Here is a 22,025-nt window from a genome sequence, read left to right on the forward strand (position 1 = left end):
CACTTGAACTTAACAATTAAGTCTATTTTGGTTTTTAAACTTGTAAAATATAGAGTGTAATGAGTTAACACTATGAGATTGTGCCACATTATCACTTAAAAATTTAAAAATTTATATAATTTTTTAATTGTTTATATGGTATAATTTTAGTGTCATGTTCAGTATTTTAATAATAAAATAATTGAACAAGTTAGATTATTGATTCTCGATTCAATCGGTTTGATTAACGAACTAATAATAATTAAATAAATAATTAAAAATTCATAAAATTTAAAATAAAAAAATTATATCAAACTGATTTAATCTATTTAACTGTTGTTCTTTTTTCTAAATTTTTAATTTTTATTAATTTCAAGATATTTTTTGAACCATTATCGGTCCGTCAACTTTCAAATGCGTACTGTATAAATTATCCAAAAAAATTAAAAGAAAATTGAAAATAAATAAATAAAAAACGACATAACAAACACAGTCTCGCGGATCTTTGAACAATTTCCCCTGTTTATCTCTATTTTTTCTCTCTCTCTTCCCGCCCTGAATTTTCTGAACCTGTTTATCTTATAAATTTTTTAATTTTCTTAACCAAACATGAGCGTTACCCAGTTCGCAATGGTAAATTTCTTCCTCTTAAACTGTCTTTTTTTTTTAAAAAAAATTTCTGGAATTATGTGTAAGTAGTTGAGGTGTTTTCTTTTTGGCTTAATTGGAACATAAATTCGTTTGAAGCAGTCGATAATCATCAATATTCGCTTTCTGGGTAATTATTATTCACCCATAATCATTGATTTTTAGTGTGCAAAACTGAAAATTTTGTTCTTGTACTTATTGTTTGAAGTCAGTTATTTACTGAATAATTGAATGAGTAAAATTATATATTTTGCTATCTCTTAGTTGAATTTTTGTTCTTCATCGAATTATGTATAAATAGTTTAGGCTTGAAGCACTTGATAATCATCAATTTTCGCTTTCTGAGTAATTATTATTTACTCATAATTATTGATTTTTAGTGTTCAAAACTGAGAATTCTGTTTATCTAGTTATTGTTCGAAGTCAATTACTTACTGAATAATTGAATTAGTAAACCGATACATTGTGCTGTCTCAAAAGTTAATTTTTTTTGTTTTTCATCGAATTGTGTCTAAATACTTTAAGGCTTGAAGCACTTGATAACCATCCGTTTTCGCTTTCTGGGTAATTATTATTTACCATCATTGTTGATTTTTTGTGCTCAAAAACTGAAAAATCTGCTTATTTTACTGAATAATTGCTATATCAAAGTTAATTCTTAAAAGTTGCATAGAAATTATATATACCATTTGCTTTTGGGGGTTTTCCAAAAGTAAATTTTTGGTGGACTAATACTGAGATGCAGGTGGAGGAACTGGCGTTTCTAGTTAAGGACAATCTTCCTTGCAAGCATCTCGTTCTGTCAATGGAGGAGGCTTTTATGAATTTCCTTCAGGATGATACAAGGTAACTGAATAACCTCACATCCCAACACAACAAAATTGTAGGAAGTTCATTCAATGTACAAGTCTCATTCAATTATGATCATTATGAATGAAAAAAGTGTTGGATTGCAGCACAGATGGGATCCTAGAGTTGGAACCTATGAATTCATACAATCGGCTTCTCCTGCATCGTCTTGCAGATATATTTGGGTACTTCTCTTTTTTTTACTAGATAGGCTGATAAAATGCAATATCAGTTAAATCGAATTTGGAGCTGTAGAGCTTTATTAGTTAGCTTTTAGTATTGATGTTTTGTTAAATTGGCTAGATTTGCTCATGAATCAATTGGTGAAGGAGACGATCGGCATTTGATTTTGCAACGATGCCCAGAGACATCAATGTACAGAATTTGTTTGCTTATCATTGGTTTTTGGAAAATTTAGTTATAGCGGTGCTCATGACCTGGCAGCATTTTGTCTTGCAGACCTTCCATTCTTGTTAGTGATATACTATGGCAGTGTGATGAGCCTCAGTCTCTCACAGCATGTCACCATATATTAACAAGAGAAGGAACTACACCAGGTGAAGTTCATGTTCATGATTTCCCTATTGAAGCAAGAAGTCATTGGCAATTTATAAGAAATGAGAATAACATGTATAGCTGAGAATATCTATTTTCTTTACACTCTTTTCCATTGGCTACTTATAGAGGATTAGTAAGCAACTAAGCATTCCATACAAGTTACTATGGGCCTTTTCCCATTTGGAACTATACGGAATACAGATAGGGAAAATTGATGAGAGAACGGAATGGGAGGATTAGCTTGTCACTCTTGTTTGGTTAAAAAATGGAATGGAAGGAAAGAGGCACATTTAAGTTTATTTTACAATCATATTCATACCCCTTTTATGTACCAAAGAAAAGTGAAATAAGGACGAGGAAGGATTCCAAGATCTTACCAAGTTGGAGGGTTTAAAAAATGGGGGACTATGATGGGTTTGGGAAGGATACATCTATCCCACCATTTCAATGTCCTCTATTATTCACTTTCCAAAACAAGGGAGTCGGTGCCCTTTCTTGCAATATGCATACCAATATTTTTTCAGTCATTAAGTACAATTTTTTGTCATTGTGTGCTCCAAGGAAAAAGGAGTAGATTTTGAAGAGCATATCTAGCAAAACAAAACTAATTACCTTAATAAAATATCAGTTTGTTCTTTGTCTCTTTTGTTTATGAAATTTGGTTCTCTTTGGATTATCTCCAATGGCTGGAACACACTATTTATTTATCCATTTTATGTCAAGTTGTGTTGGCTAGTTTTTAGTTTGTCTTTCTTATCATTATTTTTGTAATCGCTAGAAATTACAATAAGTAACACGCGTTACTCAACGATTTTCTGAAGATGTTTAATTATTTAGAGGTCTCTCCAGGATTTAAGAGATCCTTTATCTTGATCTGTATTTGATGCCAACAGGAACGAGTAGCTTTTTTCTTTCGATTTTGTTACTTATTATTCTAAATTTTTTTGTCTGCATATGTTAGTGATTTTTCTCTACATTGATTATCTAATAATATGAAGGTGTTGAACCTGGCCGTTAATATCTAAAGGTAACCTTTTTGTTTTTCAGTAATGGAGAAAAACTTGCCTTCTTTTGAGCTTAGTCTTGAGGAAAGAGAAGCAGCTTACTTAGCTGCTCGAGAACGGATTTTTGCAATGGATGTTGGAGAGGTTCGAGAACCTGTTAAGCATAAGCCACGAACTGTTCCTATTGTAGCTCGTCGAATGATTGCACATGCTTTAGGCCAAAGAATTAACTTATGCAATCTAGACAATAGTGCCCGGGATTTGAAAGACCTAGGGAAAACTGATGAACCAAGCGTTCATGATACAGATAAAGTTGATAATAATTCGAGAACAGAAACTCATCAGGATGCTTTTCTTGAACAGAGGAAACCGGTGGATGCATGTAGTAAAGCATATAGCAACACAAGTAAACATAATACTTCGGTAGTTTGTGAGAGGAATGCTTCTGATGAACAAACCGAAAAGCGACCAACCAATGCTAGTATACCAGGTAGAAGTCGAAATAGAGTTAACAAAGAGTACTCGAAAGAAGAACATCTAGGAGCTGCAAAGCGAATGTTTGCTAATGCTTTAGGTTTGCGCTCGGCTAAGGATTCGAGAAGTAGTGAAAGGAAGACAACACAGTAGATGAGCTATTATGGTTTTTCCTATCGGTTTAAAGATAGAGCTCCATTTGAGGAGGAAACAGGTAATGTGAGTTTAGCTTGATTGCTGCTTGCTTGCGTTTTTTCGTAATTTGTAATTGGTGACATTAACGTCTTCTAAGTATTTCCACTTAGGACTGATGAAATTCTGGAAAACGGGTTTGCATCTAACCCGAGTTTCGAGCTTTGGTTTTCATGGAACAGAAGACACATCTAAGTTTTTGCGGGGAGTGAGTCATATTTGCAGGTGCAAAAGAGTATTTTTCTCCCATGTAAGATATCTGTATTGTGTTATGATTCTTGCTTGAGAGATAGGTACGGTGAAGAATGATTTATAGGAGTAGATATGACAATTGTGCATTTGTTTGTGTATTTTCTTGTGTCATAATCTTGTAGGTATTTTATATTTATATAATTTTTGAGGTACTAATAATTTGCATGATATAGATTTTGTCATTTTTGTATATTCATTTTCTTTTCATGTTGTTTTCAGTTCATATTTTAGCTATTTTTCTCGTGATTGCATGGTTTTGGTTATTGTTATAACCCTATTAGCTGATTTTATTTATTTATTTTATAATTAATCTAATTTTTTATGATGTAAAAACAAATATTTTATATTTAAGATAATGAAAATAAAATTAAAATAAAACAAATTTTATATAAAAATGTTTTTTAAGAGTTAATTGATTATTTTTTATTTAGTTCGAAAATTATTAGTTTTAGAAATATTTATTAAAAAATTTTGAAGCTTCATCAAATAAAGTCCAAAATCATAAAAACAAAATTGATTTTGTCAAAATAAAATTAACATGAAAAAATTAAAAACCGAATCAAATTATAATAGACAACTCAAAATATCCAAAAACCCCGTTCAAATCGAACCGAACTCAACCTAATTTAAACATGATTAATATGTCTAATACACATCTTATTTTTGTTTAAAAATAATGATACAAAACATTACAAATATGAATTGTCAAGTGTAACATCAAACATAGGTTAAATGAAATCAACAAATATGACAATGAAAATTTCCTTATGAAAGTGATTAGCTCTCTCTTGCAATCTCCTGGTTCATGCTATATGCTATCTTACAACACAAAACCTTGGTATTCATGGTTTACATAGGATAACAGAACATTGAGCTCCATCACAAATCGACATACAACAACATATTTTTGCTTGCTTCATAAACCAATCACACCAGAAAAAAACTTTCAATCCCGGCAGTGGTGTGGAGTAGGTACACAGTTGAGCCGGAAGAGGCATGGAACATAAAGGACTAGACACTTTTTTCTTTGTACGAAGAATATCAAGGACAGGAAAACGAATAACACGAACCTGTTGAATGCCGGCTCCTTAGGGTGACTGTGTTGAATCAACAGGACTAAACTTAAAACACCCTTTTCTGCTTGCTTCCGGGAAAGGTCTGAAAAGACCCCAGGAAAATCTAGGGATACAAGGAGAGAACATTTGATTGAATAAATTCAGCAATGTTATGTTTGCCTTTCTGTTGTTGGAGATGGGGACTTAGCGGCTAAATCGTGAAGCAAAGACTGGGTGGCTACGAACTTCTCTCTCAGCATGACATTATAGTCATATAAACGCTGGAAATTCTTCTGTATATCAGACAACTCAATCTCCGAACCGGACTTCAATTCTGCATTGAGCAAGGAACGGGACTGAAATGAGTGACTTCGACATAAAATATGTCAGCTAAATAAAATAACTATCAAGGATTTTCGAAGAACACAAAGGCATACAGTTTCAGTTCATGACACCGAAAGGTCTAGTTCATTTCAAAGAACATTACTTGGACATAAACTATACTACTCCAACTCTTTTAGTTTCACTTAAGCACTCGTCTTGACACATACCCAAGTACGATTATGGAGATATGACCCTCTCAATACGTGAAAAACTTTGAAAAATTCGAACATACTCATATCAAGCACATATCCGAATTCAACACCCAAACCTAAATCGGAGTAACATAGACGATAAAAGTGCCATGATAATGGGTCAACATTGGTAGTTTAACTGAGAGGTCCCTCTATTATAGGGACCAGATCAAATTAATCCCTCTACTGTTAAACAGGATCAAATAAGACCAAATCAGAATAGAGTATTTTTAAAGTTTTTATGGTTCTATAAATGAAATATTTTCTTTGGAATTGAATTGCAATTGAAAAAAATATATAATTTTCAAGACCTTTTTTATACAATAAATGTTAATTCTCTTACAATTTGGGCTTATTTAATTCTTTTTAATAGTATAGAGACTGAATTGATTTATTTAATAGAGGGAATAATTTGATCCGGTCCCTATGACCTCCCGGGTACTTTAACCTTCAACATATAGTAAGAAATCATCTTGATGTATTAATTATAGTTACAAGTTTACACGACAATCTTTAAACAATAAAGCAGTGATTCAAAAAACATATCCCCCTAGCCCTCCACGACTTTTTTTCCTTTCCGGCATAGTAGAAAGTATAATTCTAAGTATGACTTGAAAAAAAATCAACTCCAATTATGTCAATCAACTCCAATTATGTCTTTTCACGCAACATGTGATGATAATGATAATAATCGTAATAGCTAAGTTCGTACCTAGTGTCGGAGGCGGTGGAATTATATCATCATCGAGAGCAAATGCTTGATGCTGGAGAGCAAATGCTTGATGTTTCGTCTCAGCCTTAGCTGATCCACGTGTATTGTGTTTGAGGGCCTGCATATAACATCCAAGGAAAACTTGTGATTAGAAACCTATAGGTCCAAAAGTTCGAGCCAGAATTACTAATGGTATTTGCCCAAGGAAATATCAAACCCTTATACTCGGTTACAGGTATGTTCAATTTTTGCTAGGTTTTTTCCGGTAAAAAGATTTCTCCAGTCGCTCTCAATTTCGAAATTGAACAAATTGGTCACTCTAAAAAAGCTAGAGCAATTTAATCCTGTCAATTCAAAAGTGAGCAACTACAGACAATTAATCATGATATGTTAATGTTTTCCATTAATTGTATATGATTTTGATTGGTATAATAATAAATTTAGACCTCAAAGTTTACACATTCTGCCAATTTGATTCTAATTTAACAAATTTATCTCGCAACATTTGTGTAAATATTAAGGCTGAATTTGTTCAATTTTTTTAAAATTAAGGTCAAAATGACAAATATTGTAAATATCGAAGGATAAATTTGTTACTATACCAATCAAGATTATGTACGATTGAAGGGATATATTAACACCATGATTAATTGTCCTTAGTTGCTCACTTTCAAAATTGGCAGGGATTAAATTGCTCCAATTTTTTTGGAAGGGACCAATTTGCTCAATTTCAAAATTGAGAGGGACTGAAGAGGTCTTTTTACCGTTTCCTTTTCAGATATATTTGGAGGATCATTGGATACTCAACTCATGCTAGTACTTCAGTTTGGACAACCGACACAGTTTTAGGTAAAACATTACTTGGCCATTGATAACAGTCATATTACTACAGGTAACTCGATTCTGCAGACATGTCAAATCAATTTGCATACTCGACTCAATTAAGAATGACTAGTAACTAAAATAAATTGCAGACATGTCAAACAAGATCCCTCGTGTGTTAACAAAGATATTGATAGAATCTACCTTTTCACTGGAGACTTGCTTGTGAAAACTTAATTCTGTCTCACGTAGCTGCTTTCGCTTCCTCGATGACCCACCCCCACGAACAGATCCATTACCAGGGCCCGATGGAAGTTGGAAACAACCACAACCAGGTTCTGTTTTAGAGTGGTTGTCAACATCCAATGCACTGCAATTCCACGTGTACATGACATATTTTCTCACCTGGTGAAGGAAAGCACATTAGTTTACTGCAACTGTACTAAAGGACTAAATCAGAGAGAAATACTTGAATTGACTAAAAAATAGGCTATTTGTTCTTATGAGAAAGAAATTACTTTATCCCAGTGTTCTTGAGCTTTTCTTCTATTTCTGATCCTCCGTAAAATGCTATCTTCGTTGCGAAGCCGTTTTATTCTAAACTCACACTACAAAGTACAAACCAAGCAGGTTATATACGAAATGTCAAATACTTTGAGCTCCATTTTTTTTTATTTCGTCATGATGCACAAATACTGAATATAAGCATTTTTCAGTTCATCCAAAAGAAGGGTATTAATAAAACGTAATATCATCAGTTCTTGACAATAGAAGGTCCTCGATCAATCTATACTTGAATCTTTATAATATATCCAGAAAATGAAGGGAGAACGTATAAAGAAAGAATGAAACGATAAGCTCATGAGGCACACAACTTACTTGCACCAAGAGATAGAAAAATATCCCCATACTAATGCAATATAACCCACCAAGATCGGCAAGGAAACCCACTACAAGTCGAATAAAACAATATCGCATTAATACATGGAACAGCAACCGAAATTAAACAAAATACGCACAGGCAAGGAAAATTACTCACCAGCACCTATTATATTTTGATTTTCGGTCTCAATGATGTAGGAAGATAGATAGTTGACGTATAACGTAGTGTTGATTAGTCCATCATTAGCATTCTCAAGTGAGGCTCGGAGCTGAGAAGTGTCACGCAAAGACGACCCCGGGACGAATTCATGAAAGAGAGGTTGAATTAGCCTCAGATTTTTTGCACTGCGGTATATACGGGGAAACAAATTGAATATCAATATGTTTGTGTCTGTCCCTCTGAATGTAACCGGGCTATTATCAAAGCTGCTTCCATTCATCAATGTTCCACTAACGAAACTCACATGATCCCTCCTAATATGATCTTTTGCAGTTACATTGAACTGAAAACCTACAGCACTTGCAGGGCTGTTCGGAAGATCAACAAATTGCCATGAAATGGACATAAAATCTTGATTGAGTCGACAATTGCTGCACTTGAGAGTTATAGTTGGCCCTAAACTTGTGTTATGACATGAAACATTGAGAATATCCAAAATAGGGAGAAATTTGTCTTCAAGGAAACCGGAACTTCCGGAAAGTAAAGTAGTAGGACTCCGTAAATTCGAGCAACTCATACTAGAAACAGCGGTCATGTTAAATTCAACGTCATTCCTGAAGGAAGCTAGGTCAGGCGCATTTGTCGCTTTCACGTTATGTACTTCAATGGTTCTCTTTGCGATGAGTTGGTAAAGCAACCTAAGATAAATCACGAAGACGAGGAGGAAAACATAAATCAATGTTTATTCATATGTCAAAAGGGTTTAAGAAAACATCCATAAGAATTCGAAAATCAAATGCTTGCTTCGAGAACATTATCCTCACTCACGCAGCAAACAGCCCAGTGAAAAGTATCCAACTAGCAATCGAGAAAGTTCCACCGAGTTCTGTTTTCCGTTTCACAACCAATTTTTGATCATCCTAAATAACAAAAGATACAAATCAAAGCTTATCAGGTTTATACATCAAGAAAACATGTTTAACATACTTTTATTCTAGTTCCCAAAATCATAATTGTAATCATTCCTTAGACATACGAATTTCAATTTCGACAACGCCGTCTTTCAACCTTCCTAAGTAAGATCCAAATGACCGGTTTCAACAATAATACACCCGAATCCAAGCATGCAAAAGTTAAATACTTCTCAATAAAACACATTATCAAGGACTTCTTCATTAGCTTAACATAAACCAATACCTGGGTCACTCCAAAATTTTCAAGACAATCTAAACTCGAGCACGCTATCATCCTATACATCTATGTTGCTCTTACTCTTCATTTTGCTTGAAATACCACGGCACATATTTGAACATGGATATGAAATATGACCTTCTAAAGGTCCTTCAAATACATGAAAAACATTGAATAAAAAACTAAATATTCCCATATTGGATACATACCCTATCAGACACTTACATAGCTTATAAAAACACATTAACAAGGACTTCTTAATTAGCTAACAAAAATAAATCCCTAGGTCACCCCAAAATTTTCAAAGCACTCCAAAATCTCAACCATCATCCTATACATCTATGTCGCTCAGACTCTTCATTTTACTTGAAATATCCAGCACATTTTTCGAAAATGACCTCCCAAAGATCCCAAATACACTAAATATACCCGTATTGGATACATACCTATCGGACACTTACACCCAAGTCCAAAACCATCCAAATAACATAGCTATACATACTTATTGACTGCAAAAAAGAAATCCCACTTAGGAAAAACACATATAAATCCATTTGGGCCCCGTAAAGTGGAAAATTTCTGCTTTACAAATTTATAAAATCCTAAATGAATATATGTTAAAATTGTAGTTTGGCACAAAAATGCTAGAATTTCAATTTAGTCCTTCTAGAAACCATAAAGATATAAGCTAATACAACATTGAAATTGCATTTGGAGCATTTAAAAATGCCTCAAGTTCGAATCGTAGAAAGGCAATATGCCCTCTTTTTTTTTTTCACTTTCTAGTACATTAAAAAGAATTCATTACTGTAAGAAGATTAAAAGAAAGGGACTAACCAGCCAATGCCTAGTAGCAAAGCAAACATCCAAACGACTAATCCACCACCTAATCTTAAACCAAACATTTCTTCCATCACCAAGCTTCATGAACCTCAAAAAGAAGCAAAAAACAAGCCAAGAAAGCAGCATCACAAGCGTAGCTTCCAAGAAAACAGCTTGGGATTGAGTAAACTTCTTGATTGAATCAAATGACAAAATGTTCTTTGGAATCGAAATAGCATAATAATCAATCCCAGAATCAGTTTTAATAGCTGAATTCCCAGCATAAGTAATACAACTGTTGGCAGCAACATTGAGAAAACGACCAACTTGACAAGCACAACGGGTACCGTTGTACAAGATTGAGTTTTGAGGACAACTAGCCATTTTTTGTTTCAAAATAGCATGGTTGGAATTGGTTTTCGAAATGGGTTATTTTCAATGGGACCTTCGACGTTTTTTGTTGGGGTTTTTGTGACAAAGATTTGGGGCAAAGGACTTGGTCTGAAAGGGGAAGGTGTTAGACAACGTATGAGTTTGGGGCTCTGGTTTTTCAGTTAAAAGAGAATCAAAGTTGGAAACTTGGAAGGGAAGAGAAAGGGAAAAAGAAACGAATGTTTGAGACCCATCTCCATGTCCATGTGAATATGTGAGCAAAGATCCACAGGAATAAAAAAAAAGCTTCTTTTTTTTTCTTTTATATAAATATATGATTTTTATATATATAAATGGAAAAACTACTATGGAGACGCCTGTATTACTCAGAAAATGAGCAAATTAGTCCCTATACGTTAAATCAAAAAACAAATTAAATAATATCAAATTAAAATAGAGTTAATATTTACTATTTAAAAAATATCATTTATTTTTTAATAGAATTAATATTTTTAATTTTTATGGTTCTGTAAATGAAATCTTCGGTTTGAAATTAAATTGGAAATGAAAAAATAATTTTCAAGACATTTTTATACAGTAAATATTAATTCTATTACAATTTAGACTTATTTAATTCTTTTTAATAATATAGAATATAATTTGATCAAGTCTCTATAGTATAGGGACCTCTCAGGTATTTTAACCCTTATATTTCCAATATTTTGCTTGAATTATTTCTCCTTCTATAAAAAAAAGTGAAACACGTTATGGTTTTCGAATTGGTGAAATGAGTCAAAATCACCTGTTGTCGGTTTAGAATAAATACAATTTGAAAAATAATCTAAAAAATTATAAGAATATGTTGATCAAAAATTTTAACTAGATTCGATCGATTCATATTTGTTTACAAGTAATTTAATTTTGTATCTTTCTTCAAATCGATATTCTAATTAATTTTTAATTCAGTCAATATAATCTGGTTAGTTAAATTTAAATTATACCATAAGTAAAATGAGAAATCAATTTAAATAACAAAATTTGAATCGATTTTATTAATTTCGATTCAATTATTATTGAATGTATTTTGGTTAATTATTCTAACCGAAAGAAATATTTAATTTTAAATTAATAAAATTAATATTTATAAAACTAATCAGAAAAGTCTTCTTTTTTTCGTTTTATATATGTGTTCTTTAATATATATATATACTCTATTTTACTTTTATAAAAGGTAAAAGTACTAAGAAAGTCCCTGTATTTAGGGGTGAATTGTATTTTAAGTTTTTATTGAAAAATAAATAAATCAACCCGTATTAAATTATCTCTTATATTTGTAAAACAATATACAATTAAAAAATCTATTGTCATAATATTTGTAAACTTTAATAACTTATATAAGTACGTATTTTAATATTATATTAATCATGTTTAAAATGTTTATTATTCAAATAATTTTTTAAAATTTTTTGTATTTATTTTTCATATTTGTATGTATGAGTGCCACATGGAGAGTTTGGGGGCCACGTTACAAGACTGTGGATTCAATGAAAACTATTCAACGGTTGAGAATGAGCCAAATACTCTGCAATTTTTTTGGTTTTTTCTTTTATCATTTTATTTAATGTTTCAATAAAATAAAAAATTGAATCGAATATTAACTTTTAACAAAAAAAAGAATATTAATCATTTTCTTCAGTGGTTCAATAATTGGATTGACTTTAGTAAAGAAATTTAATTTAAAATGAAACAAAAATATAATATGTATTAAATGATTATTAAATATAACCAAATAATTAATAAGAAATATAACCAAATTCTCATTGATTTGGTTATTTTATTATTGATTGAATCTGTATTTCATCAGTCGATTAAATCTTTAAACGAGAAATAGAGAAAATTAAAAATCAAAACAAAGTTCGAATCAAATTTTTAAAATTGAATTGGTGGTCTCGATTTCTAGTTTAACTTATCCAACTAACTCATCCATTAAAGATTTATAAAAAATATTAAAATATTTTATTTCCATAACACACTGAATGAAATAATGTTACACTTCTAGAGTTGATTAAATACTAGCTGTATCTAGATATGATACAGTTCAAATACTGATTAACACATTATATATATATATATGAAAGAAAAAGGGGGAGAAATACGAGTACAGTATAAAATCTCGACGCCGGAAACTCGAACATATGCAGAAAATGGTACCCTACATTTCGATGTCTTCCAGATCCGGAAGAGGGAAACGAAGGATTGCCGCAATGCCGGTCAGCTGTGCCAGTTCTGAATATGGATGTGAAAATGAGTGTAACTGAATTCGGAATAATTATAAAAAGAAAAGACAAAATGCAGCAAACGAATACTCACGTTCCCCTGATACGTGCATAGACGAAAAAATGTGAGCAGTGCCCCCCGAATTCTTAACGGAGTTCACCAAACTGACATACTTTTGCCTCGTAATTACGTCCGAATTCCTGCATGCGAAGTCAGCAATTAAATAACAAAAAGCTTTATGAAAGAAAGAAGGCCGACCCCGAGAATGATACAAAATAGTGAACACTAACACCCCCTAACCCTCTAATGTCAGTAATAGATTTGGCAATCCATTTATGCATGTCGTGTCTCTTGTTTTTCCTTTTACTGTGTCACTGTGTAAATATAACATGGTCAAAATCCTAAAATAGGACCATGATGCGTGTACAAAGTGACATATCCGTTCCGAGGTTCTACATATTCATGCATAAAGACATATTGCTGCAGCAAGCAGATAAATTTGAATTGCACAGCAATTTTTGTGTGCTTTCCATCAATCTCACAGTCAAATCAAGAGAATATCAGCACAATAACAGCAGGAAATGGAAAAACAATTATGTGCTACTAAATTCTCATTCAATCTAAACAACTGTCCAAACATATTGAGTTGATCATATGATATACCAACCTGAAGAGATCGTCGGTAATAAGAAGTGTTTGAACTGCCATTCGCTCATGGGCAATCTCCACATGTTTTGGTCCGTAGCATGCACGTGCCGGATCCTTTATGATAAAACCAAAGCAACTATAAGATAAGAACATAGCCAAATAGAAGACAACTAAGTTTTAAAACAAGTAATCGAGCCATTGTTTATCCAGCCAAGACTCCAGTTCCCTCAGCCACTTCCTCAACTAATTAATATAGGCAGTGGCACACACATTCTGTACATATACATCCATTTGCATGTGTGCACATGCATACATGCGTGTCTGTGAGAGAAGTCATTTTTTGGTTACTATTCATGACACCATGAACATCAATTCAGACACATTCATTTTGTGCAGCATCTTCATTCAGAATCATGTCCTTTCGTTTATAATGTTTTAAAGTGTAATAAAATACTTAATATTCACTTCTAATTAATCAACTAAAAACATTGTATACAATTATATATTGTTTGGCCAGCCAGATCATTAACCCAAACTACTTAATTACCATGAAAAGGCCCAAAACACAATTAACCCATAGCCCATCGTTAAGTCACTCTAGTCATTGTTATTGGGCTCTGTTTCATAACTAACCTTCACTTTCACCATATATTAAAAGATAAACCACATTTCGACTTTCATTCTCTTAATGCACGTAAGAACATATTAACAAAAATGAAAGTACCATTAAGTCATTCTAAACACGGAATACAACCAAAAAATAGTGTAGAAACACTAAGTTTGAACCTTACATTTGAAAGCATGTTGAAGAAATCCTTGAGTGCTCGGACCTGGTAAAATTAGGGAAACAAAGCATAAAAAGCTGTTATGAGAAGAAAGAAATAAAAACAAGGAACAACCAATGAATAAAAAAATAAAATTCTTAGCCTGGTATGGTTTTTATAATACCTCTTGCGCTGCTTTGGTGTCTTTTATCATGCTCATAACATTTGGGGCATCCAAGACTTCTCTCAAACTATGCCTGCATTACAGTTAAGTTACACTAAGATCCATATTTCAGATTTGTACTAAAGCTCTGAAATAAAATAGCATCAGTTAGAAAATTTATAAGGGCATCTGAATTCACTAAGGAATATAGGTAAGACAAATGAAGCCATCAACTTTTACAGTCCAGTTACCAGATCGGAGCATTTCAGAATCCCCATATTTTATTGAAGATCACAAAGTAGATGGACTTCGTTCTATAGAGTTCTTAATGTGTAGACTAGTATATTCTAATGCCAGATTTTTCAAAATAGATACTGAATGCAAGGTAAGTAAGTAGGGAAGCAAAGAATATAATGTGGTTCACTAAGAATGTACAAGGAAATTCTCAAGACACAGAATATAGATGTCCAGAAATAATGGAACTGTTAATATATCCCCTAGATAAACGTATTTTAGATGCGAGGCAAATTTACATTGCCCATTACAGTTAGCAGAGTAAAAGCTGAAGCAGAAAGCGAACTTACTTATATCCGGAGCTTGTATGAACAAGAATTATTCGCGACTTATTCTCAATAATTGGCCTCAATTGTCTTCTTTCTGCCTCCAACATAAGATGACGATGGAACTGTTCCTGAAACATATCAAAGAAATAAAAAAGATAACAAAGCCAAATGTAACACATGTTTAAACAGAAAATTGCTGTAAAATGTCTTTCCATGAGTTATTGTCTAAGGAAAATTAAAGTAAACGAAGAATCAAGGCAATTAGAAAGGAAATGAGTTAAAAGGCTTTGTCTCAGACCTTTGTGAAGCCAGGACTAGCAATAACAGCACAGCGAACAACATTGAAATCCACATGTTTGAGGAAAGCCTATTCAAAGATGCACAAAAACAACTTAGAAATAAAATAAACGCACTTAAAATCATATAAAACAGTGATATTACAATTCAAGTATAACTGACCTGTAGAACATTCTCAAAGAACTTCTTCAAAGCCTGTAGAATGTTAAAAAGAAATCAATAAGTACACAAAGTAACAAGGTAAAGAACAAAACCCAATTCTCATTACATGATCTCAAAGGTACAGGGCTTTCTAAATCAGAAATAAATTCCAAACCTATAAGAATAATTTTTTTTAAAAATACATACCGATTCATAACCAGCAATGGCAGGTCCATGCTTACGAGGAATTGAAGTTTCAATCCGTGAACGGGTACTTGTCATACTATTGTACATACCACAATGGTAGTAGGTTAAAAATCTTGTACACCATTAAATACTAAAGAAATTAACATTTGAAAGTCAAATATGCAAGTAGCAGACAGGAACTCGATCAAGCAGACGTGTAACAGCATCTTCTCATGAGTAATACTTTGAAAAGGATGATTTAAAATGAAGGTTCACGTACTTCCTAAATGCAACCTATGATTTCATTCCAAACAAAAAAACTTGCAACTGATGAATTCTACTTCAGAAAGGACTGGTCACTTGCTCCCAACACTCTTATACACTTGCCCAAAATCTTCTCCTGACAATTTACGTCAATACTTAACAAAAGTTTAAGAGACAAAAATACAACCCTGTCTTTTCTAGAAAGAAATGCTACAAAGAGGACTACTACAAACCAGAAGAGATTCTCAAGTTACAAAGCGGAATACTTTAGCATCCTTATCACCAAAAAACTGAAACACCACAAATCATCCCATAGATGTCAAACGCCTTTATTAAATGATTTTTTGAACTCCACATCTTAGATTTCTAGGGATGTCAGGCACCCAACAAAGTAAGGGATAATCTCCCAACTTCATATTATCACCTTAACAAGCATATAAAACAAAGTACCAAATTCATTCTTCAAGTTAGTCGCACATACCTTTTACCAACAAGTAAAATATTTGCTAGCCCTTCTTGCATTAGTACCACAGCCAGATCTGCACTCGCACCAGGATCTGAAATATATTAAGCAGTAATTGCAAAGTTAAATCATTCTCGTTAAAAACCTTTCAAATAGAAAAGTGATGCAACCTAAATTTGCATTACTGAAGTTGAGACACAGAAGACAAACTACAGAGCAAATGAAGATACAAGAAGACAAAACCATATTTTAGGAGAAAGGCAAGAAACAAAAGGGGGGAGAAGAGAAATGCAAACACTTATTCAACGATTAGAAGAGATAAGCAGATTGACAAAGACACTGTGACAAGTAACAAATATAAAGTAGGAATGTCATCATTTTAGTATTTTTTGGTTGAAGCCTGAATTTGTTCCTCTATTATTTCAGTTCTGTTGGTTTAGTCTCCTCTACCTGAATTTTAATGGTTTTATTCAATAAAATGTAATTTAAGAACAGTTGATAACAAGATTAAAGCTTTACAGTTAAATTAGGCCACATGACTACTTTTGTTGATGATAAAACTTTATGAGGTGGTGCTGATTAGTACTATAAATATTTTTAATAAAAAAGTACAAAAGCATTTTTTTGGAATTTCTAAGCCAGGCAGGGTCACTTTAGATTCAAAATCGGACTGGACAAGTTTTTGGGTATGGTGATAAAATGTTAATACCAGGACTAAAACCAATAGCTTTTCCAGCTTTATCTATATGATGACATGTGATAACATTTTTAGACCCATGTGATTGCATGGTGGTACAAGGTTAATACCAAGCCTAAAATCAACAGCACCAAATGAAGGAATCAAACCTAAATTAATGCCACAAACTACCAGTTTAACTGACACAAGATATGCCAGTCTGTTACTAAATAAGAACTCGCAAACAGCCCTAATCATGAACTCTTTAACCGTAGTTGTGAAGCTATAAGAGATTCTTTCCCCTTCTTATTAAAATCAACACTTTAAGCTGGAAGTGCAGAGGTAAATCAGCTAAAAATTCTCTGATCATAGAAAACACTTCTCAGAAACACTAACCAAGATAACAGGAATTTGCCATCAAACACAGATGAAACTCAGAAATCAGCTCTAAGCACAATAATAAGCAACAGATGCTTTCTTTCTGTAGCAATACAGACAATTGGAGAAGTCAGACTACATACCAGAGGCCTGTCGGAGAACATCTAATGCCAATGAGTCCCATATTTTCTAAAATATGCAACAAAAACTCCACAATTCAGTGAGAGTATCAAATACTTTGAAAGAGAGAAGACAGTACGCTTTAAAGAGAAACAATAACAGAAATACTAGTAATAGATGAACAACAATAAGACTAATAAAATAAAACAAAAGCTCTGAAGAACATAATCCAAGCAACTAGCTAATATTATGTGCAGAGATAATGACATTCCATCAGGTCCATGAATTACAAAAGAAGACTTTTGTTGAAGAACATAATCCAAGCAACTAGCTAATATTATGTGCAGAGATAATGACATTCCATCAGGTCCATGAATTACAAAAGAAGACTTTTGTTCAGAAGGGTATAAAAGAAATAACGGCTACGGGGAATATAACCTAGAAGTTTAGTCAGTATTTAGTGTTGCAATAAGGATAGGCAAGAATCACAATTAAGATTTCTCAATGATTTCTATAATTTGGGCATGATTCATTCCACATTTTCTTGCTTTCTATAACTTGAATAAAACTAGATAATATGTGCTTTCTTGTTCTAATCAGTTTCTAAATGTAGGTTTCAATAAGCTATTTTACTTTTCAAGCTTATGTCCATGCCTTTGACCTCTGTCAACTATCCCCTCTCAAAGATTCTTGATGGCCCCCATCCCTCTTTTCTAACACACCCAGCCAGAGACAGAGATACATCTTTCCGGTCAGAAATGTACATACATGGCATATCTCTAAAAAACCCAAAACATGTAGAACATAAACAACACATCATTCATACAATATCAAAGATTCTCTAACTATACAGGAATATGTGCGCCGATGAAGTGTAGCAACTAGAGCAACATTCATAACTATCAACAGTAGAAGTTTGCTTACTGAAGTCTGTGAGAGATGCCTAAAAGCATACAATTTTTATATCGCACAGATATAGCACCCAAAGCAAGAGGACAAACAGGAAAAGATACAATGATATAGACCATTCCAAAAAGGTTAGCTACCTTTCTTAAAACAAAAGGTCGCTGAAGCTCAAGTTCGAGAGTATGGAATTGTCCTATCTGCAACAAGATGATGATGCATTTTAAAAGTAAGAAGAAGAAAAAGGAGGGAAAAAAGGGACAAAATCCTATGGTGCACCTACCTTAACATGCTCATTCTCCAAGGTGTTCTTTCCCCTTATACGCAAGACAGATCCTTCTTTGTCATAATCTATGGCCTAAAGAAATATGACATGATATCAGTACTAATACTCATACATTAACTACAAAATTGAAAACCAACAACGCTGTTAAAACATATTGACAGGTCAAAAAACTGAGAAAAATCAATTGGCAGTCTTAAACAATCATACCTCGACTTTTATTTCCAACTTCAGGGCAACACGCTCTGCATCTCTTCCACCGGCTGTCTCCCTTAGAACTTTCCTATTATGGAATGCACATAATACTAATAAGGTATGACATCAAGAAACTTACAAACATTGACCTGGTTCAATTTTTGTTTTACATGCTAAAAATATCACTGCACTCAAAAGTTATGACCTAGTGTGAGAAAAACCTTCGAATTTGAAGAGGAAGTTTTACAGGACAACAATCAAACTTGCTTTGCTATATGGTATGGAATGTTGGACAGACAAGAGAAACATATACAAAAGATGGGTATAACCAAGATGCAAATGTTACAATGATGTAGTGTGACAAGGGCCGAGTTAGAAATAAGGATATCAGTCTCCTCGTCGGGATGATTCCTATAGAAGATAAAGTGAGAAAAAACCATTTATACTACTAGGAGGATGGAACAAATTAAAGTTGCATCTAGTGAAAGCTTGAAAGGAAAACCAAAAAAGACATGGTTAAAAGTGATAAACAATAACATGAAACTATTAGAACTTGAGAACGGGATGGTGAAGGATAAGAATGGTTGCAAGAGTATTCATGCAACCGACATAAATGTTTTTTATTTCTCGAACCAAAGCTACCATGAGAAAAAAAAAAGTTAATCATCAACTAACAAATAACCGACTTATGAGTACTACTAATTCATGAACAAGAAACACCATATTAACAAATAACAGCAACATTAGAAATAAAGACGAAAATTATAGAATTTAAACTAATCATACGACATAAAAGCTCTGTAAAACCCTAAATTACCTCATCCATAACGATATAAAGCAGCTAAATTCAATTCAAAAAGGAAAACACACAGTTAAATAATGGAACCAAAAAAATACCTGACGGTTCGAGACATAACCCAATCCCCAGTAGCTATCAAATTGTAAGCAAACCAGAGATCCTCTGAATCCACTGGTATCATCTGCAATCAATAATATTACATTAAAAAGAAAAAATCAAAATTCAAAGGGAAAAAATCCCTCTTTTTTTACCTTGACGCTGCCAGGGCCATTGGGAACTAGGTCTCGGTGTACGACCTTCATGATTTTCACTATAAAATCAGTTTTTCCTCCTTTTATTTAAAAAGAATTAGCTTGAAATTGAATTTACCCAAATACGAATATAAACACGAAAAGGGTATAAATTAAAGAAAAAAAAATCAGGATTTGAGATGTGATTGAAAAGAAGAAGGGAGGACGTCGGCCGATGGCGGTGAGGTAGACTATAACGACGCGACGTCAGCGGTGTTGATAGAAGCCGTGATTAAGTAATAACAAAAGAGTAAGCGTAATTAAAGTAAATATTATATATATATACAAATTTTTTTATTTGAAAAAAGCCCAGAAACCCACATAATAATTTAATTTGGATGTAAATATTTATAATTATAAATACATGACATGTTTACATTGAATATAATTAAAACATCAAATCATACTCTAAAATTCTTAAGGGTCTGTTTGAAATTTGGAGTGATTGGGTAAAAGTATAATTATATATATGTGACATGTTTACATTGAATATACTACTTTTTATAATTTTACTTTATTTATTTTTTAATTAAATTAGAGCTTGATAAACTTATAATATTAAATTGTATTATTAAAAATTTGTAATATTAAAATTTAAAACTTTTAAATTAGCACTAAAATTTATCATACTATTAGGTGAAAAAATAATATTTTATATAAAAATTTTGATTTTTTGAGGAATAATTATATTTTTATAATAAAAAAAGAGTCGATGACTTTCTACTCTAATTTGAAAAAATAGGTGAACAAATAAAATGAAATAACTTATGTTTAGTTTTGAGAAGTTGTATGAAAAAATTACATATGTAGTTGATTCAATGAATATATATTTTTTATAAATAGTATTTTACCTAATTATTATATTTTCACCCAAATTACATTTTACGGGGGATTGAATTTGGTATCAGTCTACTCAATGATACCAATTCAATTACAAGATAAATAGAAAAAATCAAATTATACAATATTTTTTTTTATTTTTAATTTTTTAAAATAAACTATTTATCTGTAATATTTTTTAATCAAAATAAAAGTATTCACTACCTATAACAATGACTAATATAGGCGAGGATCAAACATTCAACCTCGTGTTAAGGAATGAGGTGATTATTTATATTATATTTAAGATAGTAATTGGGTTAATGTTACTGATCATTTAGTCTCAGTTTAGTCATAAAATTATAAAATAAAAAAACTTTATTTTTGTAAAACAAATTAATTATTTTGAAAACAAATTTCTCTTTTTATATAAAATTTAGAAAAATACTTGCACATAAGTTAACCTCCTAAAGCATAATAATATTTTCGATTTTACCATTTTAACTAAAGTTACAATTAGTTATTATATATATATATATTATAGAAGTTACTATTTTTATTAGGTTAATAGTAATTGTATGTAGCGAAAGTTGTTGATTTGATTTATGGACTTTAATTTGATCAAATTTAGTCCCTATATTATTTGAATTGGTCAATTTTAGTTCATATATCTTTCAAATTTTCAAATTTTAGTCTTGACCTGAACAATAACAATTAATTTTGTTTGGTTAAATTCAATTACTAGTCTTGTACTTGTATTGTGCATGCAGTTGTATATTTGGTCCATATTCTCCAATTGGATCATTCCAAGTCCTTATATTTTTTTGAATTTTGAAATTTCAATGTTAATACAATAGACAGTTGTTAATCCATTAACTAGAATTTTAGCAAACAATATGTGGAAATAACTAGCTACCATAACATTACGCATATGATAATATGATTGGTGCATCGAATATTAGAACCAACAGAACTTAATAAATTTAACCATTATCGTTTGATGATGACTGAAATTCTAAATTTTGAAAAATACAGATACTGAATCAAATTAAAGTACAAAGCTTAAATCATCAACTTTTACAAAGTACAAAGACTAACAGAAAAAATTAACCATTTTATTAATTAAAACCATTAACGTTTCAATTAAAATGTTAAATTTCAATACTCTAAAAAATCCTGATGACTAATACATTTTTGGATTTGTCTTTTTTTTACATTATAAAACAATGGTAATATTTAGTTTTGACAC

General features: G+C 32.0%; 3 protein-coding genes across 7 annotated transcripts; 1 reads left to right on the forward strand and 2 right to left on the reverse strand.

Annotated features, from left to right (window-relative positions):
* The first annotated feature begins 440 nt into the window (after window positions 1-440).
* LOC107928246 (uncharacterized) lies at window positions 441-4,124 on the forward strand. Of its 4 annotated transcripts, XR_001692581.2 has the most exons (7): window positions 441-612; window positions 1,373-1,473; window positions 1,584-1,661; window positions 1,780-1,851; window positions 1,936-2,033; window positions 3,082-3,726; window positions 3,818-4,124. XR_001692581.2 is itself a non-coding variant. In XM_016859430.2 (6 exons), exons 1-6 carry the CDS (start codon window positions 589-591, stop codon window positions 3,663-3,665), a joined length of 957 nt encoding a protein of 318 aa, XP_016714919.2. In that variant the 5' UTR covers window positions 441-588; the 3' UTR covers window positions 3,666-4,124. The 4 variants fall into 4 exon arrangements, 2 of the variants coding, with proteins under 2 accessions (XP_016714919.2, XP_040931135.1); XM_016859430.2 differs by having other exon boundaries at window positions 3,082-4,124; XR_001692583.2 differs by lacking the exon at window positions 441-612 and having other exon boundaries at window positions 1,367-1,473; window positions 1,589-1,661.
* Window positions 4,125-4,598: 474 nt separating this feature from the next.
* On the reverse strand, window positions 4,599-10,844 carry LOC107928395 (uncharacterized). Its single transcript, XM_016859613.2, has 8 exons — window positions 10,191-10,844; window positions 8,991-9,082; window positions 8,160-8,860; window positions 8,000-8,070; window positions 7,639-7,728; window positions 7,325-7,525; window positions 6,299-6,416; window positions 4,599-5,345 (listed from the first exon to the last, which is right to left on the reverse strand). The coding sequence occupies exons 1-8, from the start codon at window positions 10,557-10,559 to the stop codon at window positions 5,182-5,184; spliced, it is 1,806 nt and encodes a 601-aa protein (XP_016715102.2). The 5' UTR covers window positions 10,560-10,844; the 3' UTR covers window positions 4,599-5,181.
* Window positions 10,845-12,551: 1,707 nt separating this feature from the next.
* On the reverse strand, window positions 12,552-20,217 carry LOC107928398 (protein PELOTA 1). 2 transcript variants are annotated; one of them, XM_016859620.2, is made up of 16 exons: window positions 19,919-20,217; window positions 19,766-19,848; window positions 18,884-18,956; window positions 18,674-18,748; window positions 18,534-18,590; window positions 17,511-17,556; window positions 16,332-16,407; window positions 15,608-15,683; window positions 15,422-15,454; window positions 15,261-15,329; window positions 14,984-15,090; window positions 14,421-14,493; window positions 14,264-14,302; window positions 13,492-13,586; window positions 12,918-13,024; window positions 12,552-12,833 (listed from the first exon to the last, which is right to left on the reverse strand). In XM_016859620.2, the coding sequence occupies exons 1-16, from the start codon at window positions 19,967-19,969 to the stop codon at window positions 12,760-12,762; spliced, it is 1,134 nt and encodes a 377-aa protein (XP_016715109.2). In that variant the 5' UTR covers window positions 19,970-20,217; the 3' UTR covers window positions 12,552-12,759. The 2 variants fall into 2 exon arrangements, with proteins under 2 accessions (XP_016715109.2, XP_016715108.2); XM_016859619.2 differs by lacking the exon at window positions 17,511-17,556 and adding an exon at window positions 17,386-17,470 and having other exon boundaries at window positions 19,919-20,216.
* Window positions 20,218-22,025: the final 1,808 nt, after the last annotated feature.

The sequence above is a fragment of the Gossypium hirsutum genome, chromosome A08 (assembly GCF_007990345.1).
Source record: "Gossypium hirsutum isolate 1008001.06 chromosome A08, Gossypium_hirsutum_v2.1, whole genome shotgun sequence".
NCBI classification, from domain to species: Eukaryota; Viridiplantae; Streptophyta; class Magnoliopsida; order Malvales; family Malvaceae; genus Gossypium; species Gossypium hirsutum.

Excerpts from the sequence above, each read along its gene's own strand:
- LOC107928246 (XM_016859430.2), top strand. The coding sequence starts at position 589 with ATGAGCGTTACCCAGTTCGCAATG. Across the intron at positions 1,852-1,935 it reads CGATGCCCAGAGACATCAAT|ACCTTCCATTCTTGTTAGTG; the intron begins GTACAGAATTTG and ends TTTGTCTTGCAG. Across the intron at positions 2,034-3,081 it reads AAGAGAAGGAACTACACCAG|TAATGGAGAAAAACTTGCCT; the intron begins GTGAAGTTCATG and ends TTTGTTTTTCAG.
- LOC107928395 (XM_016859613.2), bottom strand. The coding sequence starts at position 10,559 with ATGGCTAGTTGTCCTCAAAACTCAATCTTGTACAACGGTACCCGTTGT. Across the intron at positions 7,526-7,638 it reads CTCAAGAACACTGGGATAAA|GTGAGAAAATATGTCATGTA; the intron begins GTAATTTCTTTC and ends TTCCTTCACCAG. Across the intron at positions 6,417-7,324 it reads AGCAAGTCTCCAGTGAAAAG|GCCCTCAAACACAATACACG; the intron begins GTAGATTCTATC and ends TGTTATATGCAG.
- LOC107928398 (XM_016859619.2), bottom strand. The coding sequence starts at position 19,969 with ATGAAGGTCGTACACCGAGACCTAGTTCCCAATGGCCCTGGCAGCGTC. Across the intron at positions 19,849-19,918 it reads ATGGCCCTGGCAGCGTCAAG|ATGATACCAGTGGATTCAGA; the intron begins GTAAAAAAAGAG and ends TATTGATTGCAG. Across the intron at positions 17,471-18,533 it reads GACCTTTTGTTTTAAGAAAG|AAAGAAAGCATCTGTTGCTT; the intron begins GTAGCTAACCTT and ends GTATTGCTACAG.